The sequence below is a fragment of the Gobio gobio genome (genome assembly GCF_949357685.1).
Source record: "Gobio gobio genome assembly, chromosome: 24".
Taxonomy (NCBI): Eukaryota; Metazoa; Chordata; class Actinopteri; order Cypriniformes; family Gobionidae; genus Gobio; species Gobio gobio.
In genome coordinates, this window is record NC_137120.1 from 25,692,238 (window position 1) to 25,717,683 (window position 25,446).

The 25,446-nt window shown below is 39.1% G+C and overlaps 1 protein-coding gene across 11 annotated transcripts in view; it reads right to left on the reverse strand.

Moving 5' to 3' along the window:
* abi3bpb (ABI family, member 3 (NESH) binding protein b) overlaps positions 1–11,688 on the reverse strand; it is a 38,477-nt gene extending 26,789 nt beyond the window's left edge. For 9 of the 11 annotated variants that reach the window (XM_079807621.1, XM_079807619.1, XM_079807628.1 and 6 more), the window contains exons 1-4: positions 11,372–11,576; positions 4,646–4,825; positions 1,958–2,026; positions 1,655–1,787 (exon numbers count right to left, since the gene is read on the reverse strand). In XM_079807621.1, the coding sequence (XP_079663747.1) occupies positions 1,655–1,787; positions 1,958–2,026; positions 4,646–4,825; positions 11,372–11,462 (473 nt within the window). In that variant the 5' untranslated portion in view covers positions 11,463–11,576. Of the gene's footprint in view, positions 1–1,654; positions 1,788–1,957; positions 2,027–4,645; positions 4,826–11,371 lie in introns of all 11 variants that reach the window. The other 2 variants (XM_079807620.1, XM_079807627.1) reach the window with 2 other exon arrangements.
* Positions 11,689–25,446: the final 13,758 nt, after the last annotated feature.

A 25,446-nucleotide genomic window follows, 5' to 3' on the forward strand; every position in this document is an offset into this window, starting at 1 on the left:
AAATCTGAATTTAGAGTATGTGTACAATGCAACTGCAAAGAGCTTGTTTACATTATTATTACATATTCGAGTCTTTAATGACCCGGATCTATATCTAACACGGATTGCGATAATATAAAACTCTCCTGATATTAGAGTAACAATTACAGAAAAATTAAATAAAGTACATTTTGTTACTTTTGGAGCTCAGAAGGGTTCAGTTTGAGCAGATGTTTCATACCATCATCACTATCCTTGTCAGAGCTAATTTCCCTGTACTTTCAGCATCTGGCTCATATTCGGCATTTTCAACATATTTTGATCACTGACAGCTTCTTCCCCAGATCCACCATCAAGTGACAGTGACACTAATATTTCATTGTGTTCAGTACTTGCTCTGCAGTAAATCACTGAGCCTTTTCAAGTTTCAAGTCTTCCTATTCTTTTGTTTTCTGCCTGCGGTAACTATGAGTGAAAGTCACTTCATCATTGTGTATCAGACACCTTGTGGAATAAAGGTGAATTACACTTATTCAGTCATCAAAGATTCAATTATTGTTGTGCAGAAAATAATTTACTTACACTGTTACACACCTCGGGTCGTTAGCGACCCTATACATTTTCTTTTTAACAAAAATGAATAGGAAAACAGGCTTTCTTTTATCATTTCTTGTTTTATCATCTTGTTATATTGTTTATAATGAATTGATTGAGGAATACTAAGAAGGTTGATGTCTAACTTAAAAAAAAAACAAATGAGAAGGAGGGTAGTGAATGATGTCCCGGGTCAATAAAGACCCGAGGAATGCGTTTAAGGGTTAAAATAATCTGATCGCAAAATTGAGTTTAAGGGTTTGAATAGAGATTTCCACCTACCAGGGTTACATGTGCTCGCGCCACTGTAGATGCAGTGTGATAAACTCCAGACTTCTAAGATCATCTAACTGCATGACATAATTTACGTTAATGATGCAAGTTCACGTGCTTCAGTAAATTATTTTAACGTGTTAAGGATTTTGAATTAATCGCATGCGTTAACGCATTACTTAGTAAACTGGTTTTCTGTCACCATAGCAGTGGTCAGGCTTTAAACAAAGGGGCTGATGTTAGGTTTATAAAGAGCACTGGTACACGACTTTAGCTCCCAACTGTTTTGGTCCAGGTCAACATTTCCACTGGCCTTTCCAAAAGTCTCCCCTTAACAGAGGGGAAAAAGGTTCACATACTTCTCTATATGAAAACCAGAGCGATTTAGGGAGGCTGAGAGCATGTCAGTGCGTCCCAACAGTGCCTGTATCCTCAAAAAGCATTTAAACATAGACACACACTACACCTGCAGTGGCAGGGATCCATATCCCACACATTTTTTTCATCTGTGTAGAAAAACATCACACTCGTTGAATGGCTCTCTCGGTTACGTGACATAAATCCAGTATCCTGTCAGTGCAATGAGAACACTGAATAAAAACCTGCAGTGCACTGCAATGCTTCTAAGGACGGGACCCCTAAATACTGGAGACATGGTATTTCATTATCTTTTTTTCCATGTTTTTCAGGTTAAATGGTCCCTAAATATGAAGTGAAGTAAATTAAGTCTTCCTCAGGGATTTAGGACATTCATATGGAACATGTTGGTGGAGGAAAAAGTAAAATCCAGATGTTGTGTGTAACTCACCCATCCTCCAAGCAGTCGTTCATGATGTTTCCCTCATAGGGTGTCTTTAAGTAGGTTCCCCAGGATAGTAGCACAGATGTCGGCGTGACAGAATCGATCACCAGGTGAAGAGGTTTGTCCAGGTTCACCTTACCTGTTTCAAACAAGTAATCAAATTTAGCAGAGGATTATGTTTTCTAGCTAATGCTAAGTGAAAGTTTTCAAACATTTCCACTGGTTCAATAGCACATCTGTTGCATATTTTCCACTAAACATCCTGTCATGGACTTTTTTGATTGACAATACTTTTTTAATGGATGCTACCTGTGCAATGCTTCTTCACATCATTGGTTGGGATGGGTTGAACGGCCACCAGATACTTGGGCTCGGCATCTGTGAAAGCAAGCATCTCAAGTTATTTAGGCGTTAAAACAAAAACATAAAAAGGGCAATTTTTATGGTGCAATACACCTTTCATGAACATCCGCTGAACATAAACGAAATAAGCAAGAAAAAACAAGGTGTCAACAAAAGAAGGACCCCTGTGTGTCAAGGTTAAGTCTCATAAAATCTGATAAATTGACTTTTTTATGACATGGGGAGGTTAGTTTAGGTTGTAAATGTAATATATTTACGTATTTAAAAAGTATGAAGATTACACCAGATTCACCAAATTCAATTTAATAGTTTGTTTAAAATGGTGTAAGAACGTAAATCTGTAAAAATATTCATCCTTTTCTTTATCTTGTACACTCTTATTTGTCATTAACCCACAATTCCAAAAGATTCTGTGGACATATGTTTAGTAAAAATGTCTCTAGATGATTAATGTGAAGCTTTTCACACAGTTTATAGCCCTGTGATGACAACGGTTTGCTAAACATCCGTGTTTCCATTGTAACCGAATTAAACAGCACATTTGCCAAAATTTGATTTGTTGGGGTGATAGGTTTGTTATTTATGCCTCTCTAACAGTTATCAATATGTACACAGGAAAAACTCATTTAGACAAAGCAAGCCCATTAGGGTGATACACAATTTGCCAGTACCAAAGTCCACAACAATCTGGACATTTATGAGTGCATATGCATGTGGCATGTCAGGTTGGGAAGACGCCAATAACTGCTTTCGCCTTTTCGGCCATCTGTTGTGCACGTGTATCATATTGAATTCTCAGCACACACTGTAAATTCAAGAGCAATGATCCCTGAGTCTGCGGCCAATATTGAATAATGATGTGACTGTGTGTTCCTATGCTGGATTGCATAGGTAAAGAAGCCAAAAACTCAGAGGCCCTTCCTTTTGGAACAAACAATTCTTTGTTTGTAAGCTTCTGGATAAGGGTATAAGCATATGTATAATTTTGTTCTGCTTGCGTCAGTGCTTTCCATTGTGGAGAACTTCAAATGCTTGGACTTGGAGGTTGACTCTTGAGACCTTGTCCACTGCAATCTTAAATCGCATGTTGTTTGTTGTCAACACTAGTGGTCAGAATTGGATTTTCAGTCCTAAAACGCAGTGCTCATAACTGTCACTTTTTACGCAGCCATCCAATCACAGTGGAGGAGGGGCGGGAAAAATACCACACCGAACAATTGCCACATCCTGCTTGTACACTGTACAGCGACAACAGGTGTCAACAATATCGGAACAAAATCATTGAAAACAAGAGGCAGAACAAATAATTTACATTGTATCCACATTTTATATTCAGAAATAAACTGGGATAAATCTGGGAAATCAGATTCTAGTATGCTAGCTAGATTCTAACTGCTGCGCCGCCGTGTGCAGCAAGGCGTTTTTAGAAGAGTGCTGGCATTTTCAGCTTGCTAAAAATGCTTTGTTGGACACTTCCTAATTACGTAATAAATCCAGCCTGGTCTCATTGCAAAAATGTACCTCTGGCAACGTTTTTGCAAACCCCAAAATACGTACCAATATGTACATATCACTGCAGTTTCAAAGTGATATGTCCACTGGGTGCCGCCAAAAGCTTCGTTTTTTTCCCGGAACAGATGAGCGTCAATCTGACGTTTTGTGACATTGTTTTTTTAACGTACACCTACACTAAACCCTAAACCTAACCGATAGTGTTAACAAAAGCAAATGTGACAAAAATACAATAGTAACCATGTCTTGTTAGCTTGTGTGACCTCATCTTTGAGCTCTTTTATCATGACTTGTCTTTCACGGGATTCGTACCTGAGCTTTCATTATTACAAGTACAAATCTGTACCAGCTGAGCTACTGAGCAAACTTATTATATAAAAAAAGCCGAGCATATGGAGCAGATTAAGTGACGCAAACTCCAAAATGTATTCATTTACATGGAAAAAAAAAACGATAAAAAGTGCTTGCTGTTTTACTGCCTCTAGTGTTCATTTCACTTTGAAACTGCAGAGATATGTACTTATTGGTACGTATTTTGGCGGTTTGCAAAAACGTTGCCAGAGGTACATTTTCACAATGAGACCAGGTTGAATAAATCCATAAGCAACTGAACTCTGTTATACCAGCAGAAGCAAAATGAAGCACCTGGCGTGAGCCCATTTAGTAAAAACTTATATTAGCTGTAGGGTCCCTCTGACCTGACCCTAACCTCCTCAGAATGAACTCTGGGTTTGTAGCTCCTGGGAGAATGATGATGAATGGACAACAGGAAGTTATTTTACAGGCAAAAAACTAACTTACTGGGAGTAATATGTGCCCTTTTTACCCTGTCAAAGTGATCTGTGGATTTTTTGTGTTGACAAATGCTGTGGTTACCAAAGCTTTAACAAATAGCATTAATTTTGGGTTCAATTACAGTTTGTGTTTTCAAATAATGGAAGAGTTGGCGCAAATATAGGTGTGCAAATCAAGACGTGGTTTTGATGGGTTAGGGAATCTACCATTTGTGGTTACTCCTCCTGTCCTGTGCTAACCCACAAAACAACATTAGTGATTGTTTTGTGGGCTTCCTTCAGGCTCTTGAGCGAAATAGCAGCTGAGTGTGTTTATACTCGAACTCACCAATTTCGGTCTCATAGGGTTCTCCGTTTTCTGGAAGTTGGATGAACTGTTTGGAGAACATGCTGGAACCATAGCCTAAGATGTAGCCCTCAAGTTTGATGTCAGGGTTGGGACGAACGAACTTCAAAACTATGGTATCCCCAGTGGCGTTGATCCGAACCTTCATATTCTGTCTTCTTACTGTGTGGAGGAAAAAGCGTTTGAAATTATTTTAATTTGCTTAAGAAACAGTGCTGGAACTCTTCAAATGCTCTGTGTTTCTTTGTTTACCATTCAATGGCAGTAAAAAGCAATTACACAAAAATTGTGACTTTCAGAACACTGCAATGAATAAATGATTAATTACTCAAAGAGTAAAGTGTAAGACTTTATGTTTCCCATGTGTTGGATGGGGTTTATGAATTTATGGGGTTTGTTGATTTATGTGGCCAAAGGGGTGCGGAGGAGTGCAAAAGTGTGTGCCATGAAAATATTCATTGAGGTAAATCAAGGACAATGGCTTTCACAGTTGAGCTCCTCATCACTTCACTCAAAGCACAGTAGCATATGGACCTCCAATATCCCGGCCCAGTTACGCAGCATTATATTTACCAGAATTATGAGCCTTTGAGGCTTTGTACAGTTTCAGAATTTGACACAGACACACATTTAAAGTGATCTGATCATTATCTTTTCATACCCGAGCCAAGCAATTCATTATAAATTACCTCCTTTTATGCCAGCGTCATCTTTCACTGGCATTTCATTGGATAATTTGCAGCATGGAAAATGTTTCGAGTCAGTTTCAGGCCCATTCTAAATCCAATAAGCCACCAGGCTGAGTTAAGATTTTTCCGCTTCCACCTTTTTCCCATCAATCAAAACTGTTTAACGATTACGTTGAGTTAAAGAGGCCACGAAACGTCCTCTTTAAACTGATTTAAGCTGGTTGGTCTTGGCCTTTGGAAAGTGATGTGTGTATTTAACTTTATAAGTAATTGCAAGCTTGGCAGGTCAAGCTCATCGCCCCAATTTGTCAAAGTCACAACGAAGCACCAGCTTAACCGGAGATCTCATTAATCAGGCTCATTTCCCAAATTTTTTTTAACTTTGCCGTTATTTACTCGCTCAAAATCATTTGACGTCTGTAGAGCAAAATATTTAAACGTATGAACAATCTTAACGAGTCGTTTGTAATTCGAATCTCACTGCACGACGGTTCTACGTCGCTAGAAAATGCATTTGCATAATGCCTGCCTATGTTGTACGTTGTCCACCCTTGAATAACTTGACCACAATTAGCCCTCAAATGTTATTTTACTAACGACTGTTCTCAAATCTCAGAGTTCAACGCGGGATTCGCAAAACGCTTGCTCTTGAAAGATGGCTCAGTACCCAGTTTATTTGGACCAGCTCTTTTTTGGACCAGTTTTGTGTTTTATATAGTTTCCGGCTAACTCACGTTATTAAAGTCCCAGTGAACCGGAAGTTGCAACCGACTTTATTTCAGTGATTTGACGTATTTCCGAGAGAAACGGAATACTAAATGAGCAGAACAGAGGGCGTGGTTTGTTTTTTCCTCCCTGTGACCTGATTGGATATAGAAACGTAGGCGTTTCATTCAGAAAACGCACCTCCTCGCCATCTCTGTTTATTAGCTTGCAGGCAGCAGACTGTCAGTTGGATGGGCGTGTTTAATGATGGCATGTCGGTGTCGAAGCCCAAGCCGTCAAACAGACGTCATCAAAAAAGGCCTACCAATGTAGAGGGGAGGAGCATTTTCAGATTTTGATTAAAGATTACGAAGCCAAATAATTTTTTGATGCGGATTGACTTGCACGGATGGATTGTTCACCACAGAACTAGCAATTTGCGCTAACAAAGTAAATATGATCAATTTTGATTTCACGAGGACTTTAATGTCTTACTGAAATACTTCTGCTAAACACCACTATTACCTAAAACTGTGTCTATTAATGCAGATTGTCTGTCGTTCTTACAACTTTGAGTAAATATAAAGGATGGAGCATCAGTCATCAGTCATTCAAGTTAGTGCTCTGCTAATGTATGCACTGTTACTGATACAATTCCCGCAGATTTAACATAATAGCTTAATGTGCTCCACTCGTGTTTAATTATGTTTACTTATCTGAACGTGCTCCTCCCGAAATGTGTTGTAATAACATCACTTAAATTTTAAATGTCTGTGGAGGAGCTCTGACATCATATGTTGTACCATTTGAAAGCTTAGAATGTCTCCTTTCTGGATATATGGCATTTGTTTTACACAAAGCAACTTATTTACACTAAATTACTCTGGTACCAATTCCGCCTGGATTTGGCCTACCCCAAATCGGTGGAAATTACATAAAAAAAGTAATATTCCTCCATCCAGATCCATTTGAATAAATCTTGCATACAACATGATACAGACAAAAATCTTTTTTCCAGTATTTTCTGGAATCTAGTGGAAACAGCCAAAACTGTATGCTGGGTGCTAGAGCACACAGGGCCTGAGTTATATACTTTCAAAAATGAATTTATAAAGTGGTTTATGACACCAAAATTGTGTATTCAGACCACTGTCAGTGGGTAAGGGAAGCTTTTCGATTTTGGGTAGGCAAAATCCAGGCGGAAATCCCCCAAAATGGTCCCAGAGCATAAAAGGTTAAAATAGCATAAGAGGGGAACTTTAGCAGCTCAACAGAGGGGAAGATGTTCTGTAAATAAGGACTTAAATTTGGTTTGTTCCTCACACGAAGGTATTGTATGACTTCAGAAGACTTGAAATATAGTGGATGAATCTGATGGACCACTTTTATGATACTTTTTTGTCTATTTTTGATGTAAAAAGAAGTCCCTATGAAGTATGAACTGATTTTGTTTGGAACAGCAAGCGGTTATTTTTTGTGTTTCTAAGAAGACACCTTTCAAATTGCCCTACAGTGAAGCAGAACGGTGAAAAATCAACAGGCTGATTCAGTAACTCGTCTTTTTAATCTTTAGAAATCCCTTAAAAAAACAGAAGAGGGAAGTGTGTGTGGTCAGGGAAGCTATTGAATTTGTACAAGGGAAAAATACACACTTCTGAATCTCACTGGGATCATTGTAAATAAACTCCTCAGTGGAGAGCACTCTCTTTAGGTGTTCTTTAACATTACAACAATGTACCATATCACTTTGATGAACTATAATTAAAAGGCAGGCGCAGTCTTGTTTCTTTCATATGTCTTTTTTAGTTGCTAAATCATGTCAATGTAGCTTTAGACTGGGGCCAAGGCTCTGAGTCACGAACAGGCTGGACACTTGCGGTTGAGTACTGTTGTTGGTTTATCTGTTCACACCAGCTTGTCACCACAGAGGTTTTAAAAGCCGTAGTTGAGGGATATTTTCCGTTCCCAAAATTTTATAGTTTAACATCTGACAAGAATCGTAAAATGTTGCTTTGCAGTTACAAGAGTTTTACCATACCACTGGAGAAGGACTGGACAATGGTTTAACCTCAGGGGCAAGGACAAACACAAACACATTTTCCATGCTGGTCAAACCATAAAGCATTTGAAAGCATCTGAATCTGGTGGTTTTCCCTGAAGACAAACACTTTCTTGTTACAAAATGAACAAGCCAAATTCTTATATTACATTTCAACTTTGAAAGAAAAAAACTTTCCCATTTCTAATGGATTCAATAACTTGACTAATAATAGGTTTTTAGCTAAGTCACGTTGGGCACTGAGTAATTTGTATTTTGTGCACCAAAGGTCAATTGAAAATTTAGTTTCTAGTCACTTGGATCGATTCTTTCATATGTTTTTGGAATACAAAGATTTGATGTTTTACCTTAAAAAGCCAGAAACGCAGAGGGTGGGCGGATAGCACAGATATTGAGGGGAAGCAAAGGGGGAAGGTATATCTCATTTGACACCACTGACAAGCGTAATCATGCATGCTCTTTTCTGGCTCTGATGTTGAATGATTTCCAGGCTCAGACAAAGCCAAAGCCAAAGCCCTGCCCCAAGCTGTGTTCTGTCAGATACGGTTCGTTTTTAGCTTTTGCATGAATACGGTCCAGTTTTTATTGGACGTCTGGCACTTGTTCCACTTAAAACATAATTTACAAACACACTGATTTCTAGAAGGGTCAGTTTGATTCACAGCATTCCTTGTGGATTGCAGCCATGCTACACAAGGCACTTGCCAAGTCTGCATTCAAAATCAGTCCAATTTATCAAATCAATCTCAAACAATTTCAGTTGTTTTTCCCCCTTCATGTTCAAGACTTTAAATAAGCAAATTCAAGAAAACTAAAAGTGATCTTTGGCTTTACAATGAACGACCACCAAAGCTTAGAGTGTTAGTTCACCGCAAACCATGAAAATTCTGTCACTATTTACTCACCCTCATGTCCTCCACATCTGTATGACTTTCTTTCTTTTTTTTGTCCATACAATGAACGTCAGTTGGGTCCAAAGTTGTTTTGTCATTGCATGGACAAAACCAGTTGAAACATTCTTCAAAACATCTTAATTTGCAGACGAAAAGGTCATGCAATGGAACGAAATGAGAAAAACGAAATTCATTTTTGGGTGAGCTATTTCTTTAAGTCAGCACTTTTCATGGAAAATTCAGAAATCTGGTCCTTATGTAGAGCTCCAGGCTCTTTCGCACCCCATTAAAGGACAAATATGACCCAAATATTCAAGGAAATTATTTAAAAATGGCACTAAACTTCAGAAGAAGCAAATCACCTGAGGGCGCGGAGGGAGTGAGTAAATCTAATGTTTTCCCATACTTCAGCAAATCATTCGTCTTTCAGGCACATTTACAACAGTCTTGATCTCTGCTCTCAACAGCTGCTCCCATCTCCCCTTCGTCCCCCAAATCCTTTCATCCACTTTGTCTTGTTCTGACTTTCAGAGGTGTTCATCTACATACATTTTGATATTAACAACCAGTATTAGTAGCGTTAAGACAACCCATGATTGCTAACAACATTCCTAAACATGCTCATTTCGAAATTCAATGTTTGTTTCCCCAATAGCATTTGGCTGCAGTTCCCAGGGTGCATTGTGAACCTCTATGGCTTGCTTTTACAGTACAGCTGCCTGCACATGTGTTGTTAAGCTGTTTTTGCCCCATGGCAACACAAAGTACAGTAACAAGTAGAAGCTATGTCTAAGTCAGGTGAACATGCAGACAGCTCAGACAGCTCAGTTTCCTTTATAAGGCGTCAAATATCAATCAAGTTCATTCATGCTGAAGAAGAAAAAAATACTTAAACCAGACTAAGATAGTTTGCTTGTTTTCACTGTTTTAATATGGTCTAGCTGGTGTCCCAGTCTGGCCAAGCTTGTCCTACCTGGTCTCCCAGCCTGGCCAAGCTTGTCCAACCTGGTCTAGCTGGTCTCCCAGTCTGGCCAAGCTTGTCCTACCTGGTCTCCCAGCCTGGCCAAGCTTGTCCAACCGGGTCTAGCTGGTCTCCCAGTCTGACCAAGCTTGTCCAACCGGGTCTAGCTGGTCTCCCAGTCTGGCCAATCTTATGCTACCTGGTTTAGCTGGTCTCCCAACTTGACCAAACTGGTGTACAGCTGTTTCACAGAAGTGGTCTCCAAGCAAAACCAGCTGAAAAGTGCCCAAAACCACTCTAAAACCAGCAAACCACATTCTTTTCAGCAAGAATGATATATTTTCAATATGTCTTCACACTTGTTGAACTCATCCCCACCCAGTAATTTAAACTGTCTTTTTGTCCAGTCAACATCCATAAGGAAACGAAGTTGGCCAACAAAATATAAACACAGAACGCTGCTGGTCTGATTGACTAGCTGTGATGAATGACGCTCAGTACAAGAGAACAGGCACTGAGCCAGTGCGGACATTCTTCCCCTCCGGAGATGGAGGTGGTTTTTAATAGCAGATGAACGAGCGCTGATAGTGAACAGAGAGCTTGTATTACTAATGCCGTAGCTAATCTAAGCACACAGGGATGCTGGGGGCATGAGATCTTGAACAGATACACGCCACATATGCACGTACAACTCTGGCATGGTGTTGGAAGATGTGTAAACACATACACAAATGCCAAAGTGCAATGTATTCATTCTGCGTATACACTAGACTAGAACACACATCAAACACCTTTATGGAATATATGCATACACTCATACATGCAGAACATTTTGACTTGTTGCATACACCATGAGGTAAGCATCATTGTTTCCAATTTTAGTCTATCAAAATTAAATGTAATTTTGCAACCAGCAAAGATAAAAAAATCTAAGTGCCTGGCTGGCTCAAGTTGGACTCTGGACAATGCCAGACAGATTGCACATGTCTCATTTTCCAGCACCTTTCAGGCTCCAGTTATCCTTTTTTTCCCTTTTGCAGAGTTTGGCTTCGCCCCATCTATAATCATGCAAGACTGACTGCTGCATATGATTCTCATAATATACACTCAGTTCTGCTCATGCATGCCCAAATGCACCTGCAAGTGCAAAATGCATTGCATGTTCTTATAATTAATGAAAATTTAAAAGATGACCAATGCAATGCAAACACAACAGGTTAATGATAATGAACCGTGTACTGTAGTTAGAGCTTAACACCTGCAACTATCACATTACTTTCCTAATTATACAAGAACTACTGCAGAAATGCATGGCATTCTCAAACACAAACAGGTGCATCACAAAAAATAAGCACGAGGGCATGACACTGCGAGCATGCGGCACCGTGGTGCTGAACTTGCCTCTGACTCTTTGTGCGGAGCTGCATGCGAGGAGGAGAATTCCTGCAAGCGTCAGAAGGAAGCCCAAGTGAAGGACAGCGCTGCCTGCCATGGTGCTCTGCTCCAATCGAGAAGAGATGCTGCCTGATTTCTCTAAGACAGTTGCTGCTGGTTCTTCTACTGGTGTCAAGTCAGGACTTCTTGAGCTCACCGTGTGCCTCTGCTGAGTGATAGACAGTGCGAGGAGTCCTCCAGGATGTATAGTAACCAGGGAGGGAGGAGATTGCTGATGTGTGCCTCAATCACACCCACCCTCACCGATACACACACACACACACACATTTGTGGGGGGTGAGCATGGCTTTCATTTACTGGGCTCGCTCGACCACACACTCTCTCACTTTTTCTTCCATCAAGGATTTTTTCCCTGCAGCTTGTGTGTTTGTGGGTGTGCATGTCTGTGCTTGTGTGAGGCTGTTCCCTCCAAAATTTGATTGGACCTAATACACGGACTTGAGGCACCCCTATAATGGCAAACAGCCTAAAGGGTGTCTGGGTTCAAGGAGGACAATGCGTACAAGAGCAGGACATAAGATGAACCGGCAGATGGCATATGCCTCTCTTCATCCAGTGATTTGACCTGCTGGAAAGTACGGTATCCCACTATTTCATCATCACAGACAGAAGCACTTGTCTCTCTGCGCCCATTGCTAACTGCTACACATTACGTCTCGTCTAGAAGGGCGTCCAGACTTCTCCTTGCCAAACAACATCACCTCAAGGGACATCGGCGGAAATTGGGGCGGGGGAAAAGTGATTATAATGAAAGTGCTTCTAACACGTGCCACTGCATGCGACGTGCAAAGGGAAGCACTCGTTCCAGTGAGTCTCGTCTGACCCACAGGATGTGAACAAAGACATATTCATGAATCAAGATGCCCAAAAATTATACAACTACAGCCTAGCATGTGTCTCCTACTACATCATCAGCACGGAGCACCATAAAACAAGAGATCCACTTTAGAACGTCCCGTGCTCTGAGAAGAGCATTAACCACTCCCTATCATGACTCAAACAAAACGTCACTTATTTGCAGCTGTGATCCGATCTAGGGCTGCTTGCTTTACCAACACAACAGTTTACAGCGAAGTGAGTTGCAAGAATCAACTCAACAGGCCCGTGCGATGCCTTTGGCTAGAGCTTTAACCCTACATACGTCTTTCTGGTGCATATATAAAAATGGTTTCTACAGCTGGTACCACTCTGAGTCTCTGTGATTGCCTTGTAAACTCTTAATGAGTCACTTCAAAAGACCGAACTGGATAGCGCTGTGGCTTGGACAAATTAGAGAAAACTTGTACACCAGAATCAGGTCATAACTGCTTTGTTTTTCATACCTGAAAACATGTTGACCTGTAACCCTGAGGAACATGCCTCAAATTGTTATGCTGCCATTTAACTGCCTAACTATCACCCTGAGGTCAAGCGGCTCACCTTTCAACTAAGCAATGGATTTTACAATGTTTCAGCTTGAATCGTGGTGTCACCTTTTTTGGTTACACAAAAAAAAAAAAAAAAAAAAGGAAAAAATAACTATAGTGGACATGTGCCAAAATAATATTAGACCTTGCAGATTCATATTTAAAATGTTCACTTTTTTTAATAAATTTAAATAGCACTTTATTTTACAGTCCTTTTCCATATGTACATATAGGAAGCTTGTTTCTGCCACAGAATAAAAAAAATGAAAAGGTAATTGCGACTTTTTATCTCGCAATTCTAACTTTTTTTCTCAGAATTGTGAATTTATATCTTGAAATTCTGACTTTATAACAAACAATTGCTAGATATAAAGTCAGAATTGTGAGATATAAACTTACAATTTTTTCCCACTCAGAATTGTACTTCATAACTCGCAATTTCAATATAGAAAGTCAGAATTGTGAGTTATAAAGTAAGAATTTGTAAGAACAATTCTGACTTTATATCATGCAATTCTGACTTTATATCTCACAATTCTGACTTTATAACTTGCAATTCTGAACTTATATCTCACAATAACTTGCAATTCTGACTTTATAACTTGCAATTCTGAATTTATATCTCACAATTCTGACTTTATATCTCACAATTATGAATTTATATCTCGCAAATCTGACTTTATAACGCAATTATGACTTTATATCACACAATTCTGACTTTGTATCAAACAATTCTGACTTTGTATCAAACAATTCTGAGTTTATATAACACAATTCTGACTTTATATCTCGCAATTCTGACTTTGTATCTCGCAATTCTGACTTTATATCTCGCAATCCTGACTTTATATTTTGCAATTCTGAATTTATATCTCGCAAAACTTGCAATATCTCGATAAGATGTCAGAATTGCGAGATATAAAGTCAGAATTGCCTGATAGAAATTCAGAATTGTGAGTTATAAAGTAAAAATTGCGTGATATAAACTTGCAATTGCGAGAAAAAAGTCTCGCAATTGTTCTCGCAAAATTCTGACTTTATATCTCAATTCTGACTTTATAACTTGCAATTCTGAATTTATATCTCGCAGTAACTTGCAATTTTGATTTAATATGTCGCAATTCTGACTTTATAACTTGCAATTGTGACTTTATATCTCGCAATTCTGACTTTATATCTCACAATTCTTACTTTATATCTCGCAATTCTGACTTTATATCTTTATATCACACAATTCTGACTTTATATCTCACAATTCTGACTTTATATCTCACAGTTCTGACTTTATAACGCAATTCTGACTTTATATTTAATATCACACAATTCTGACTTTATATCAAACAATTCTGACATTATATCTCGCAATTCTGACTTTATAACTTGCAATTCTGAATTCATATCTCGCAAAACTTGCAATTCTTACTTTATATCACACAATTCTGACTTTATTACTCAAAATTCTGACTTCTTTTCTTGGAATTGCGAGATGTAAACTCACAATTGTGAGAAAAAAAGTTGCAATTATCTTTTAAAATGTTTTATTTTGTGGCGGAAACAAGCTTCCATAATACATATTATGTAATTTTTATAGTAAATATAATAACTGTGTATTAACTAGGTACTAACCCTGAACCTAACCTTAAACCGAACCTTCACCCATGTAGTTGCCTTATATTAACTAGTACTTTCTTAGGTAAGAACGCTCTAAGTACTTGTAAGTGCAAATACTGTAAAATAAACTGCAACCTAAATTAAAATTGATTAATGAAATCAAATAATAAAATAAATAATTGATGATAAAAAAAATTAAAATAATATTCAATAGCATATTTGTTGTGCTGTTGTTCACTTTGCTGTGATATAGAGAACAGTGAAATTTTACACATATTTGTATCGAATACCAGAGGAACACACACATATGACACACAATCTGCTCATGGCCTCTCCTGTTACATATCAAGATGATGAGTGTTGAAACTACAGGAAAGACATGACGGGCTCCATGCAGTGTGCATGTCATAGAAATCATGGCTTATATAACAGCTTCACCATGCCTGGCCTGCAAATTGAGCTTCTAAGAAGGGAAAATCATTCTTAGCCTCACAATGCAGCCATTGTCTTTTAGCCTTGAGCAAATGGCATCCGTTGCAGGAGTGTGACGCGGATCTATGAAATCTTTCGAAAAAGGAAACAAACATTTAAAGCCTCCCCTCCAGCATCCCTTGCTATACATATATAACAGATTATATAAATGAGATGTTCCATGACCTAACTGTCAGGTTGAATTGCCTTCTTCACAGGTATCACTGTCACAGGCTGTACTAATGCTGCTCAGGTTTGGGCTTGTTCCATTGTATTCCACATGGATGAGAAGTTAAAGCTGGGTTTTCTCTGCATGGCTTATATTATTGGCCAATGCAAATGTTAATGGCACATTTCAGATTCTGAAATTTTCATTCTGATGTTCGTATTGCCCACATCAAGCGATTCCTCCGATTTCAAGGCCTGTTTGATATAAAGATGTGTACATAGAAGCATTGTTAGTCCCATCTGTGAGACATTTTATGCTAAAATGAAGCCCAGCTCAAAGTGGCGCCGAATTACTATTTCAACAACACTCTCTGCTGACTTTCATCAACCTCCAGACACGTGATTTACCCGTAGATCCATTGCAGAACTGACTTTTAAATGCTAAATATAGAGTTTCTTTTTCTAGTGATAATAAGTAATGATTTGAGAAGGAAAATGTTACTGTATGTTAGTGCAAATGTCCAACAAGTTCAAACATTTATGTCAAAACACAGGAAAAGCTTTGCCTTTTATGATCTGGAAAGGCTCTAATGTGCGTGTTTGGCTTTATGTGCATCTTCAAAACTAAAAACCCTCTGAAATTCCCTGCTGAGTCACAAAAACCATAATTTCTTACACATCATTATCCTCTGAGGGAAACACTCACCTGTTTTGTGACATCCATTCATCATCCGTCCGCTCCTACCCTCCAGTGTCGTGTTTTCATCTCTGACCCAGAAGCAGCACGCTGACCTCAAAGAGCTCCAGCATGTGCTCATGAACATTAACCTCTATTCTTAAACCATCAATCATTGTATTCTTTCTGCTGGAGTGGATTACAGAACATGTTCTCCAGCATGTAACCCAGCTGTTACCTTAGACATCACCCTGGGCTGCTCATTTGAGCGAGGATTTGAACAGAACAGCCCGTTACATTTTTTTTCAGCTGGAAGATGTTGTACATAAATAATTGCTTGTGAGTGGATGGTGGCTGTGACAGGTTTATGTTTTGTTTTGGAGAACGAAAATGAGGGGACGACATGGTCTTTGTAGGAACCAGCCAGGGCTCGAATTGTATCATAGCTCAAGGGGTTTCCCCAGCCTTACACTTAAATCATATTTAACAAACCTTACAGTACATGAGTAAATGACCCAATGCTTTTTTTGTCACGATATATGGATTTATTCAAAAATAATTAATAATCAAATTCATGCACGCAATACTTCTTCTATTATGAGAGTTATGTTTTCTTTGAATTATGAGAATTATGCTTTCTGGGACACACTTTATATTAGGTGGCCTTAACTACTATGTAGTAACATTTAAATTAATCATTTGATACAATGTACTTATTGTGTACATACATGTTTTTACATTATACTTACATTTGAAAAATTACCTGCATGTAATTACATCTGTAATTAATTTCTGTAGTTACATTGTTGACACTTCCCTTAAACCTAACCCTACCCTTAAACTTACCCATACCTGTCCATAACTTTACCCGTATCCCACCTCAATATCAGCAAAAGTGTTTTGCAATACAATATGAACACAATAAGTACATTGTACTTATTTTTGATGTACATAGTAGTTAAGGCCACCTAATATAAAGTGGGACCGTTTTCTGAATTATAATTCTTTTCATATTTGGATGGGTGGGGTTTGTATAAAATCAAAAATGTCAGAGTGAACTTTTATTAACATTAAACTTCTATCCACAAAATCAATGTCGACTAGCAGTGTTGGGGAAAGTTACTTTTAAAAGTAGTGTTACAATATTAGGTTACTCCCTAAAAAGTAACAAATTTCGTTACTTTCTCTCACTTGAGTTTTGCTTGCGTGTTTGTTTTCTAAGTACAACCCCAAATCAGAAAAAGTTGGGACAGTATGGAAAACGCAAATAAAAAAAAAGAAGTGATTTCTAAACTTACTTTGACTTGTATTTCATTGCAGACAATATGAACACAAAATATTTCATGTTTTGTCTGGTCAACTTCATGTCATTTGTATATATGCATCCTTTCCTGTCATTCAGACCTGCAACACATTTAAAAAAAAGTTGGGACAGGAGCAATTTAGGGCTAGTAATGAGGTAAAATGGTTAAATAATGATGTGATTTGAAACAGGTGATGTCAACAGGTGATTGTCATTATGATTTGGTACAAAAGCAGCATCCAAGAAAGGTCTAATCCTTTAGGAGCAAAGATGGGCCGAGGATCGCCAGTTTGCCAAACAAATACGTGAGAAAATTATTGAAATGTTTAAAAACAATGTTCCTCAAAGAAAGGTAGGAAGAGATTTGGATATTTCACATTCAACAGTGCATAACATAATTAAAAGATTCAAGGAATCTGGAGGAATTTCAGTGTTTAAAGGACAAGGGTGCAAGCCTAAGCTGAACAACCATGATCTCCGATCCCTCAGGCGGCACTGCATCAAGAATTGTCATTCATCTATAAGCGATATCACCACATGACATGGGCTCAGGACTACTTTGGCAAACCTTTGTCAAGTACCACAATACGTAGTTACATCCACAAATGCCAGTTAAAACTGTACTGTGCCAAAAGGAAGCCCTATGTAGTGTCCAGAAGCGCCGTCGACTTCTCTGGGCTCGGAGGCATCTGGGATGGACCATCACACAGTGGAAACGTGTACTGTGGTCAGATGAATCAGTAGTTGAGGTATTGTTTGGGAGGAATGGACGCCGTGTGCTCGTGACCAAAGAAGAAAAGGATCATCCAGACTGTTACCAGCAACAAGTCCAAAAGCCAGGGTCTGTCTGGTATGGGGTTGTGTCAGTGCCCTTGGCAAAGGTAACTTGCACTTCTGTGAAGGCACCATTAATGCTGAAAAGTACATAGAGATTTTGGAGCATAATATGCTGCCTTCAAGAAGACATCTTTTCCAGGGACGTCCATGCAGATTTCAACAAGACAATGCAAAACCAAATTCTGCACACATTACAAAGTCCTGGGTGCGGAGGAAGAGGGTACGGGTACTTGACTGGCCTGCCTGCAGTCCCGACCTGACTCCAATTGAGAATGTGTGGCGCATTTTGAAGCGCAAAATGCGACAACGAAGACCCCATACTGTTGCCCACCTTAAGACTTGTTTGCAGGAAGAATGGGACAAAATTACACCTGAAATACTTCATCACTTGGTGTCTTCAGTCCCTAAACGTCTTTTAAGTGTTGTGAAAAGGAATGGCAACATTACAAAGTGGTAAATGCTTTACTGTCCCAACTTTTTTTTAAATGTGTTGCAGGTCTGAATGAATGGATGCATATTTACAAATGACATGAAGTTGACCAGACAAAACATGAAATATTTTGTGTTCATATTGTCTGCAATGAAATACAAGTCAAAGTAAAATTAGAAATCACTTCTTCTTTTTTTTTTGCGTTTTCCATACTGTCCCCACTTTTTCTGATTTGGGGTTGTATTTTTGGCCAATGTAAATGCCTTTCAGAACAAAAGTGAAATTAATAAGCCTCAAGCTGAAGGAAATACATATTCACACCTGAGGGCAGAGATCAAACAAACCTTTCAGCTCTGCTGCCATTCCGGATTACAGAAGAATAGGACGCAGGAGAAGAAAGTTCAACTCTCTTACTTCAGCAATAAAAACTAAAAAATGAAATACAAATGTTATGTTTATTTAAAGTAATTTTTGCTTAACATCCGCAGCAAGAAGTTTTCTGAAGACTGGCTAAAAACGTTTTGATGAAACATAAACACATTCTTACTCCCAACTCATAACATATTGATGCTTGGTCAGGACCCCTCAACGTCAATTTTTAATTCACAGGGTACCCCTTATGCATCATTTTTCAACGTGCAGGGTAATCCATTGACCATCATGACGATAACATTCCCATGCCCAATGCATCTGTGTATGACACTAAAGGGGTACCCTGTGCGTTAAAAAGTGACAACGAAGGGTCCTAACCAAGCATCAATATGTGACGAGTTGGCTGTGAGAACGTGTTGGACACATGGCCTAAGGGTCGTTACATTTCTGACTGTGGACTGAGCTTACCTCTTCGGCTGATGACTTTTAATGTCCCCAACAGCCTCTGCATTCCCATTTAGAAAGTTGTTAGCAACCATCTTTTCCAAAACACGCAATAGCTTAAAAAAAAGGGTGTATTACTGATTTATTTTATGTTGTTGAATAAAACGTGAAAGTATCTTGAGCTTGTGTTCACCACAGACTTTATTTCAGCCATTTAACCAAAAACCCATTAAAAAAACCCATTGACTTCGGGACGAAGGAACTGTCAGTGCTAAAACTCATTTCCAGGTTTTGGCCTACAAAAAGGGTCATCCCTGCACCACTCTTATTGTCTTCTGGGTTTTGACATCACGCCTGCAGCAAACTATCCTGTGCTATACAGGAGTACTATAGGAGTACTATACAACAGTATCCTGTTGGCCATTCATGTAAAATATGACTGTATGTACTGTATGTAAAACTAGCTCTATTTGGTATTTATTTGATGAAATATTATTCCCATTGCACTTACTTACTAGAGTGCACTGTTGGTTACAGTGTTTTTATTCTAATTTATTCATATTTTTAACCATTTCTTTATTTGTGAAAAATACTATATGATTACTGAATCAAGAAGTAAAACAAAAAACAAAAAATGAACAAAAAACCCTGTTCAAAATACTTCATAAAAACATAATTTATGTTAAGCAAATTATGTGGGCAATAATGCAACAGTATTTTTTTCCGTTCTTGTCCCTTAACTCTTAAGGGGGTCAAGGAGCCCCCCTCCGCTCGAACACTGCAAGGACCATCTGTACATCTGGAACAGGCTGAAGAGAAACGTCCCGAGCCCCTTTGGAGGAACGGCATGCTGGGTATTTTCCACCACTTTATTTGCATGTCCTGGGGAAAAGACGATCATTGGGTGAATGTAGGTCAGAGTGTCTTTTCGCTCTGCTTTTGAGATCCAGATGAGACTTAAGCCCTCTGGGTTTTAATGCCTATTAATGTTCTGGACATCTTGTGCATAAATGTGTGGACGTTACATGTTCCACATGTTCCTGGTGGTGAAAGAGCCTGCGATGCGTCAGACTTTAATTTTTCTCGCTTGAGGGGCCCGGCTCACACTGAGACTCTTAGCACACTTTACACTATAGACAGGAGTGTGCTCACTAAAACCCACATGTGGGCAGATGACAAGACACATTTCATGGAAGGGTGAGAGTAAAACTTTTAAACAGCTTATTTTAATATTAAAGGGATAGTTCACCCAAAAATGTTAATTACCCCATGATTTACTCACCTTCAAGCCATCCTTGGTGTATATGACATTCTTCTTTCAGACGAATACAATCAGAGTTATGTTAAAAAATGTCCTGGCTCTTCCAAACATTATAATGGCAGTAAATGGCAGCCCAAAAGTCGAAGCCCAAAAAAGTGCATCCATCCATTATAAAAGTACTCTACTCCACTCCACATGGGGGTTAATAAATGCCTTCTGAAGTGAATCAATGGGTTTTTGTAAGAAAAATATCATATTTAACAGGTTATAAAGTAAAATATCTAGCTTCCGCGTGACCGCCTTCCGTATTCAACTTACGAAGAAAGTGTAGATCGTGTACGTCCGATGTCATCGTCGCGCCAGTTACGAGATCTTAACCAAAGATTGATGCACCTCTTGATGGAAATAATATCACAACATTTATTTCCATGAAGAGCCATACATTTTTGGTCATGTCCAGCACTCTGTAAAGTCTCCTCCAGCACATCCCAAAGACTTTCAATGAATTTAAGTTCTAAGTCTAAAGCTACACACTCCATCAATTAGGGTTAGAAGAACTGTTGCCAAACATATAACATGCTAGAAACATAATAATCACTGCAATAATGATCCAATCAATGACCCTTAAGCATTTGCCAATTTAAATCCAAACAGTGACATGCAATCGCTGGAACATGTGTTATGTGCAGCATTGTGGTATAGCTTTTAATCCAAAAGTGTGCACATTTTGATAAATACTAGTGGATTCTCGTGTTTACTTGTCGTGTCGTCTTAATTCTTAACCATTTCCACAAAATTACGCTGATCTGATACTATGTGCGCTTCATTCATACAAAAAAGAGGTCGCTCTTGAGCCATTATGACCAATGAAGAAGACGTCATATGATGGCACATGAGGATATCATATCAGTCCTCCAAGTGCCATATATGAGCTGTGTCCCAATTTAGAGGCTGCATCCTTCAAAGGACACGGACTTCAAATGCCATGCCTTCGAAGTCCACAAAGGTCGAACCGAACAATGCTAAATGGGACAGTTCAATGGGCTGCATTTAAGGTGTCTTTTTTGACTTCCCTCTGTCTTGTTCACTCGGACGTACGTCATTACTTACAATGCACAAGTGCCCACTTCTGGCTGAACCCTTGCAATGTTTCTGGGACACAACAATCGTGTTGCATTGTGGTCTATGGATTTGCCTGAAGTTTACATATTGAGACTGGCCCTGTCCCAAATGGCACCCTAAACCCTTGTGGTCTTCCTATGAGTCTGCACTTTCACGACGTAACGCCGCTTTGACAGTCGGGAAGAAGTCTGCTGCAGAGTTTACATCAGTGCGGGCTCTGCAAAAGTGCGCATCGAGGGTGCATATCGACCGCAAAGGGGGCGCTCGCGAGCACCCTTCTGAGATCTAAAATGACAAATGGGACTCGTGGGCTTAACGGACACGCAGCAGCCATTGTAAGTCCACAAGACCAAAAGTGCATATGAAGTGTGTCATTTGGGACAGGGCCACTGTCTACCTCTGTCAAAATCGAGGGGTCGAGGGTCTGTCCAAATAAACTTCCCTCGTCTACATGATGAACGCACTTCAAAATGGTGACGGGATTTTCCCGAGGGGGGAGTGCTTAGGAAAGTTTGTGAGTTTATGACTAAAAGTGGATTTAAATGCAGCCCTAGCCAATGGAGGATTGCTCTTTAACTGTGATAATCCAGGCGTCACCAGTGCGCAATGAATCTTGGGATAGGGAATCCTTCATGGCCCTGGAGTCTGCATTCAAAGGAGACTTCGAAATGGGACATCATTCGTCGATTCGATTCAGCCTTCGAAGGATTTAGCCTCTGAATTGGGAGGTAAGAGACACATTCTGTACATAAAATGTTAGCCAATAAATACACTAATACGAAAATATTTGGTTTTATCCAATATATTTAATATTTATCCTATTTTTTTAAGTATGGTGTGTGTTTATAAGGGGAGTGATGAAGCAAGTTAATTATTGCAATTATTCTTACACTTAAAAAAATGAAAGTGTAAAAAAGTTCTAAAAGTTTAAGTTTATGCATATGCAGGCTACTGTATTAAATTTTTTTTGTTTTATTCAAAATAAGTTTTTTATATATATTTATTTATATTTGGATTCTAAATTTGCTAGAAAATCAAAGCCATGTCGAGGCCCCCATCCCTGCTATTTTATCATCCCTGCGATTTTGAGGCATGAATAAAAAATTAAAAAAAAATATGTCATTTTGGTGATCAAAGATGAGTTTTAAGGGATACAATTATTGACTACAGGGAGACTTTAAATGTAAAAGTGTCACATAAGGCAAAAGCAAGCAAGCAAGCAATATACAGTACCTCCAAATTTCAGAAAAATGCTTTCATTGGTGTTTTGAGATTTAGAAATTGCTTGCAGTTGTGACCCATATGGGCTGGTCTTGAACAATTTGACCTAATCTGCTTTTGTTTACTCACGTATGAATGTCACATATAGACTTTTCCTGTTGTCCTTTGTTGGTCAACCTTTGATAGTAGGCTGAGGTTGGTTGTAGTCAAAATTGGAGCAGTGGAACATTTGTTTGCTTAAAATTCTGCTTCTTTTCATTTCAGTGGTGACCTAGAATCTGTATCACACCACATCTAGATGCTCCCAAATCAGATCCTGTCAACATCTCCATATGCAAGTAATGTTTTGGGCAGTTTGTTGACGAGCATCTGGACTTGTTATCCTTTCGTTTAGATGATTCATCACTCATAACAGCGGAAGCTGCTCAAATGGAAGTCATTTAAAGCAAGCTTGCTGTAATATTGTCAAATTAAGAATAATTAAGAGTTTTGTTTGAGGCACTTAGTCTTAGTCCCTTCCTGTTAAAGTCAGAATAAGGTACATTTTTGACTAGACCTTTTGCTATTCATCAAAGGTCTGGCTACACGAGACTACAATGATGGTATCTCATGCATCACACTTTGGGATTAAACCTACAACCTTTCAATTACCAACTACCACTAAGCCACAGCTATCCCATGATACTTTTGAGCCATATAATTATCAGATCATGATTTCAGGATACTGAAACATGAGCTTAAATAGTCTCACCCCACATACACAAGCACAGACACAAAATCTAGCGTCAAATATGTCCTTTTCCCACATTTCCCACATAGAGCTGGCATAGAAATTCCTTAACTATGATCTGCTGCCAAAATCTCTTCATTCGGTGGATGCAGTAGCGGTTGCTGAGAGTCATAAATTGCATTGTCTGATGACACCCTTAACAAAGCCATTGCAGGCATTTCACTGTTTAATGGGAAGTTTTTTTTTGCAACTCAGATTTCTTCCTTTGCTTGTTATATGTTCCAAGGTTTAATTCACGATGACCTTGGCCATCACCCATGAAACATCTACAAGAACCTTTCAGGACAGAGGTTATATTTCTGTTAGACGGACCAGAGAAAGAGGAACAGAAAATAGCCTAGCTAGTAGTGAAAAGGAGAGCCTGATGATTTGGGATGTTTTTAAAAGCCCATTAAACTGACTTGGTATAATTTCCAATACCAAATACACTATACTGTATTGCCAAAAGTGGGACATCCATCCAAATCACTGAATTTCAATGATCAATCAAATGTTCCAATTACTTCCATGGCCACATGTGTATAAAATCAAGTGCCTAGGCATGCAGACTGCTTCTACAAACATTTGTGAAAGAATGGGTTGCTCTCAGGAGTGCAATAAATCCATTCGTGAAATTTCCTCACTACTAAATATTCTACGGTCAACTGTTAGTGGTATTATAACAAAGTGGAAGCAATTGGGAACAACAGCAACTCAGCCATGAAGTCGTAGGCCACATAAAATCAGAGAGTAAAGTCAATAGCTACAGGCCTCCAACCTACGTGTGGCCTTCAGATTATTTTAAGAACAGTGCGTAGAGAGCTTCATGGAATGGGTTTCCATGGCAGAGCAGCTGCATCCAAACCTTACATCACCAAATGCAATGCAAAGCGCCGGATGCAGTGGTGTAAATCACACCACCACTGGACTCTAGAGCAGTGGAGATGTGTTCTCTGGAGTGAGGAATCACACTTCTCTGTCTGTAAATCCGATGGACAAGTCTGGGTTTGGCGGTTGCCAGGAGAACGGGGCTTGTCTGACTGCACTGTTTCAAGTGTAAAGTTTCGTGGAGGGGGAATTATGGTGTGGGGTTGTTCTCCAGGGGTTGGGCTTGGCCCCATAGTTCCAGTGAAAGAAACTGTTAATGCTTCAGCAGACATTTTGAACAATTTCATGCTCCCAACTTTGTTGGAACAGTTTGGGGATGGCCCCTTTCTATTTCAACATGACTCCGCACCAGTGCACAAAGCAAGGTCCATAAAGACCTGGATGAGCGAGTTTGGTGTAGAGGGACTTGGCTGGCCTGCAGAGAGCCCTGACCTCAACCCGATAGAACACCTTTGGGATGAATTAGAGTGGAGACTGCGAGCCAGGCCTTCTCGTCCAACATCAGTACCTGACCTCACAAATGCGCTTCTAGAAGAATGGTCAAAAATTAAATTAAACACACTCCAAAACCTTGTGGAAAGTCTTCCCAGAAGAGTTGAAGCTGTTATAGCTGCAAAGGGTGGGCCTACGGATTAAGAATGAGATGTCATTCAAGTTCATGTGCATGTAAAGGCAGACGTCCCAAAATTTTCGGTAATATAGTGTATTTGCAAATATTCCCACTCTAGTCCTAGACTCTTAAACGAGAGTTACAAAAGTTCCCAATCCCAACCATAAGGTCCACATATTGAATGCATCTAAAAAATTTCCTAATCTCTCTTAAACATGATACACAAACACTGATTGCTGAAGAATTCCAGGCATGTTATTTTAATCTGGCAGAGGTTTAAGTATTTACAATGGTAATTCTTGTGTTGATTCAGGATATACCATAAAGGATACACACCTTTTAAACATGCTTTGCTTTCAGTTAAAACCAGCTGTCGCTATAATATTCCATTGACCGTGTGCTAACCATTCTTGCTTTCCAATGATCTGTTGA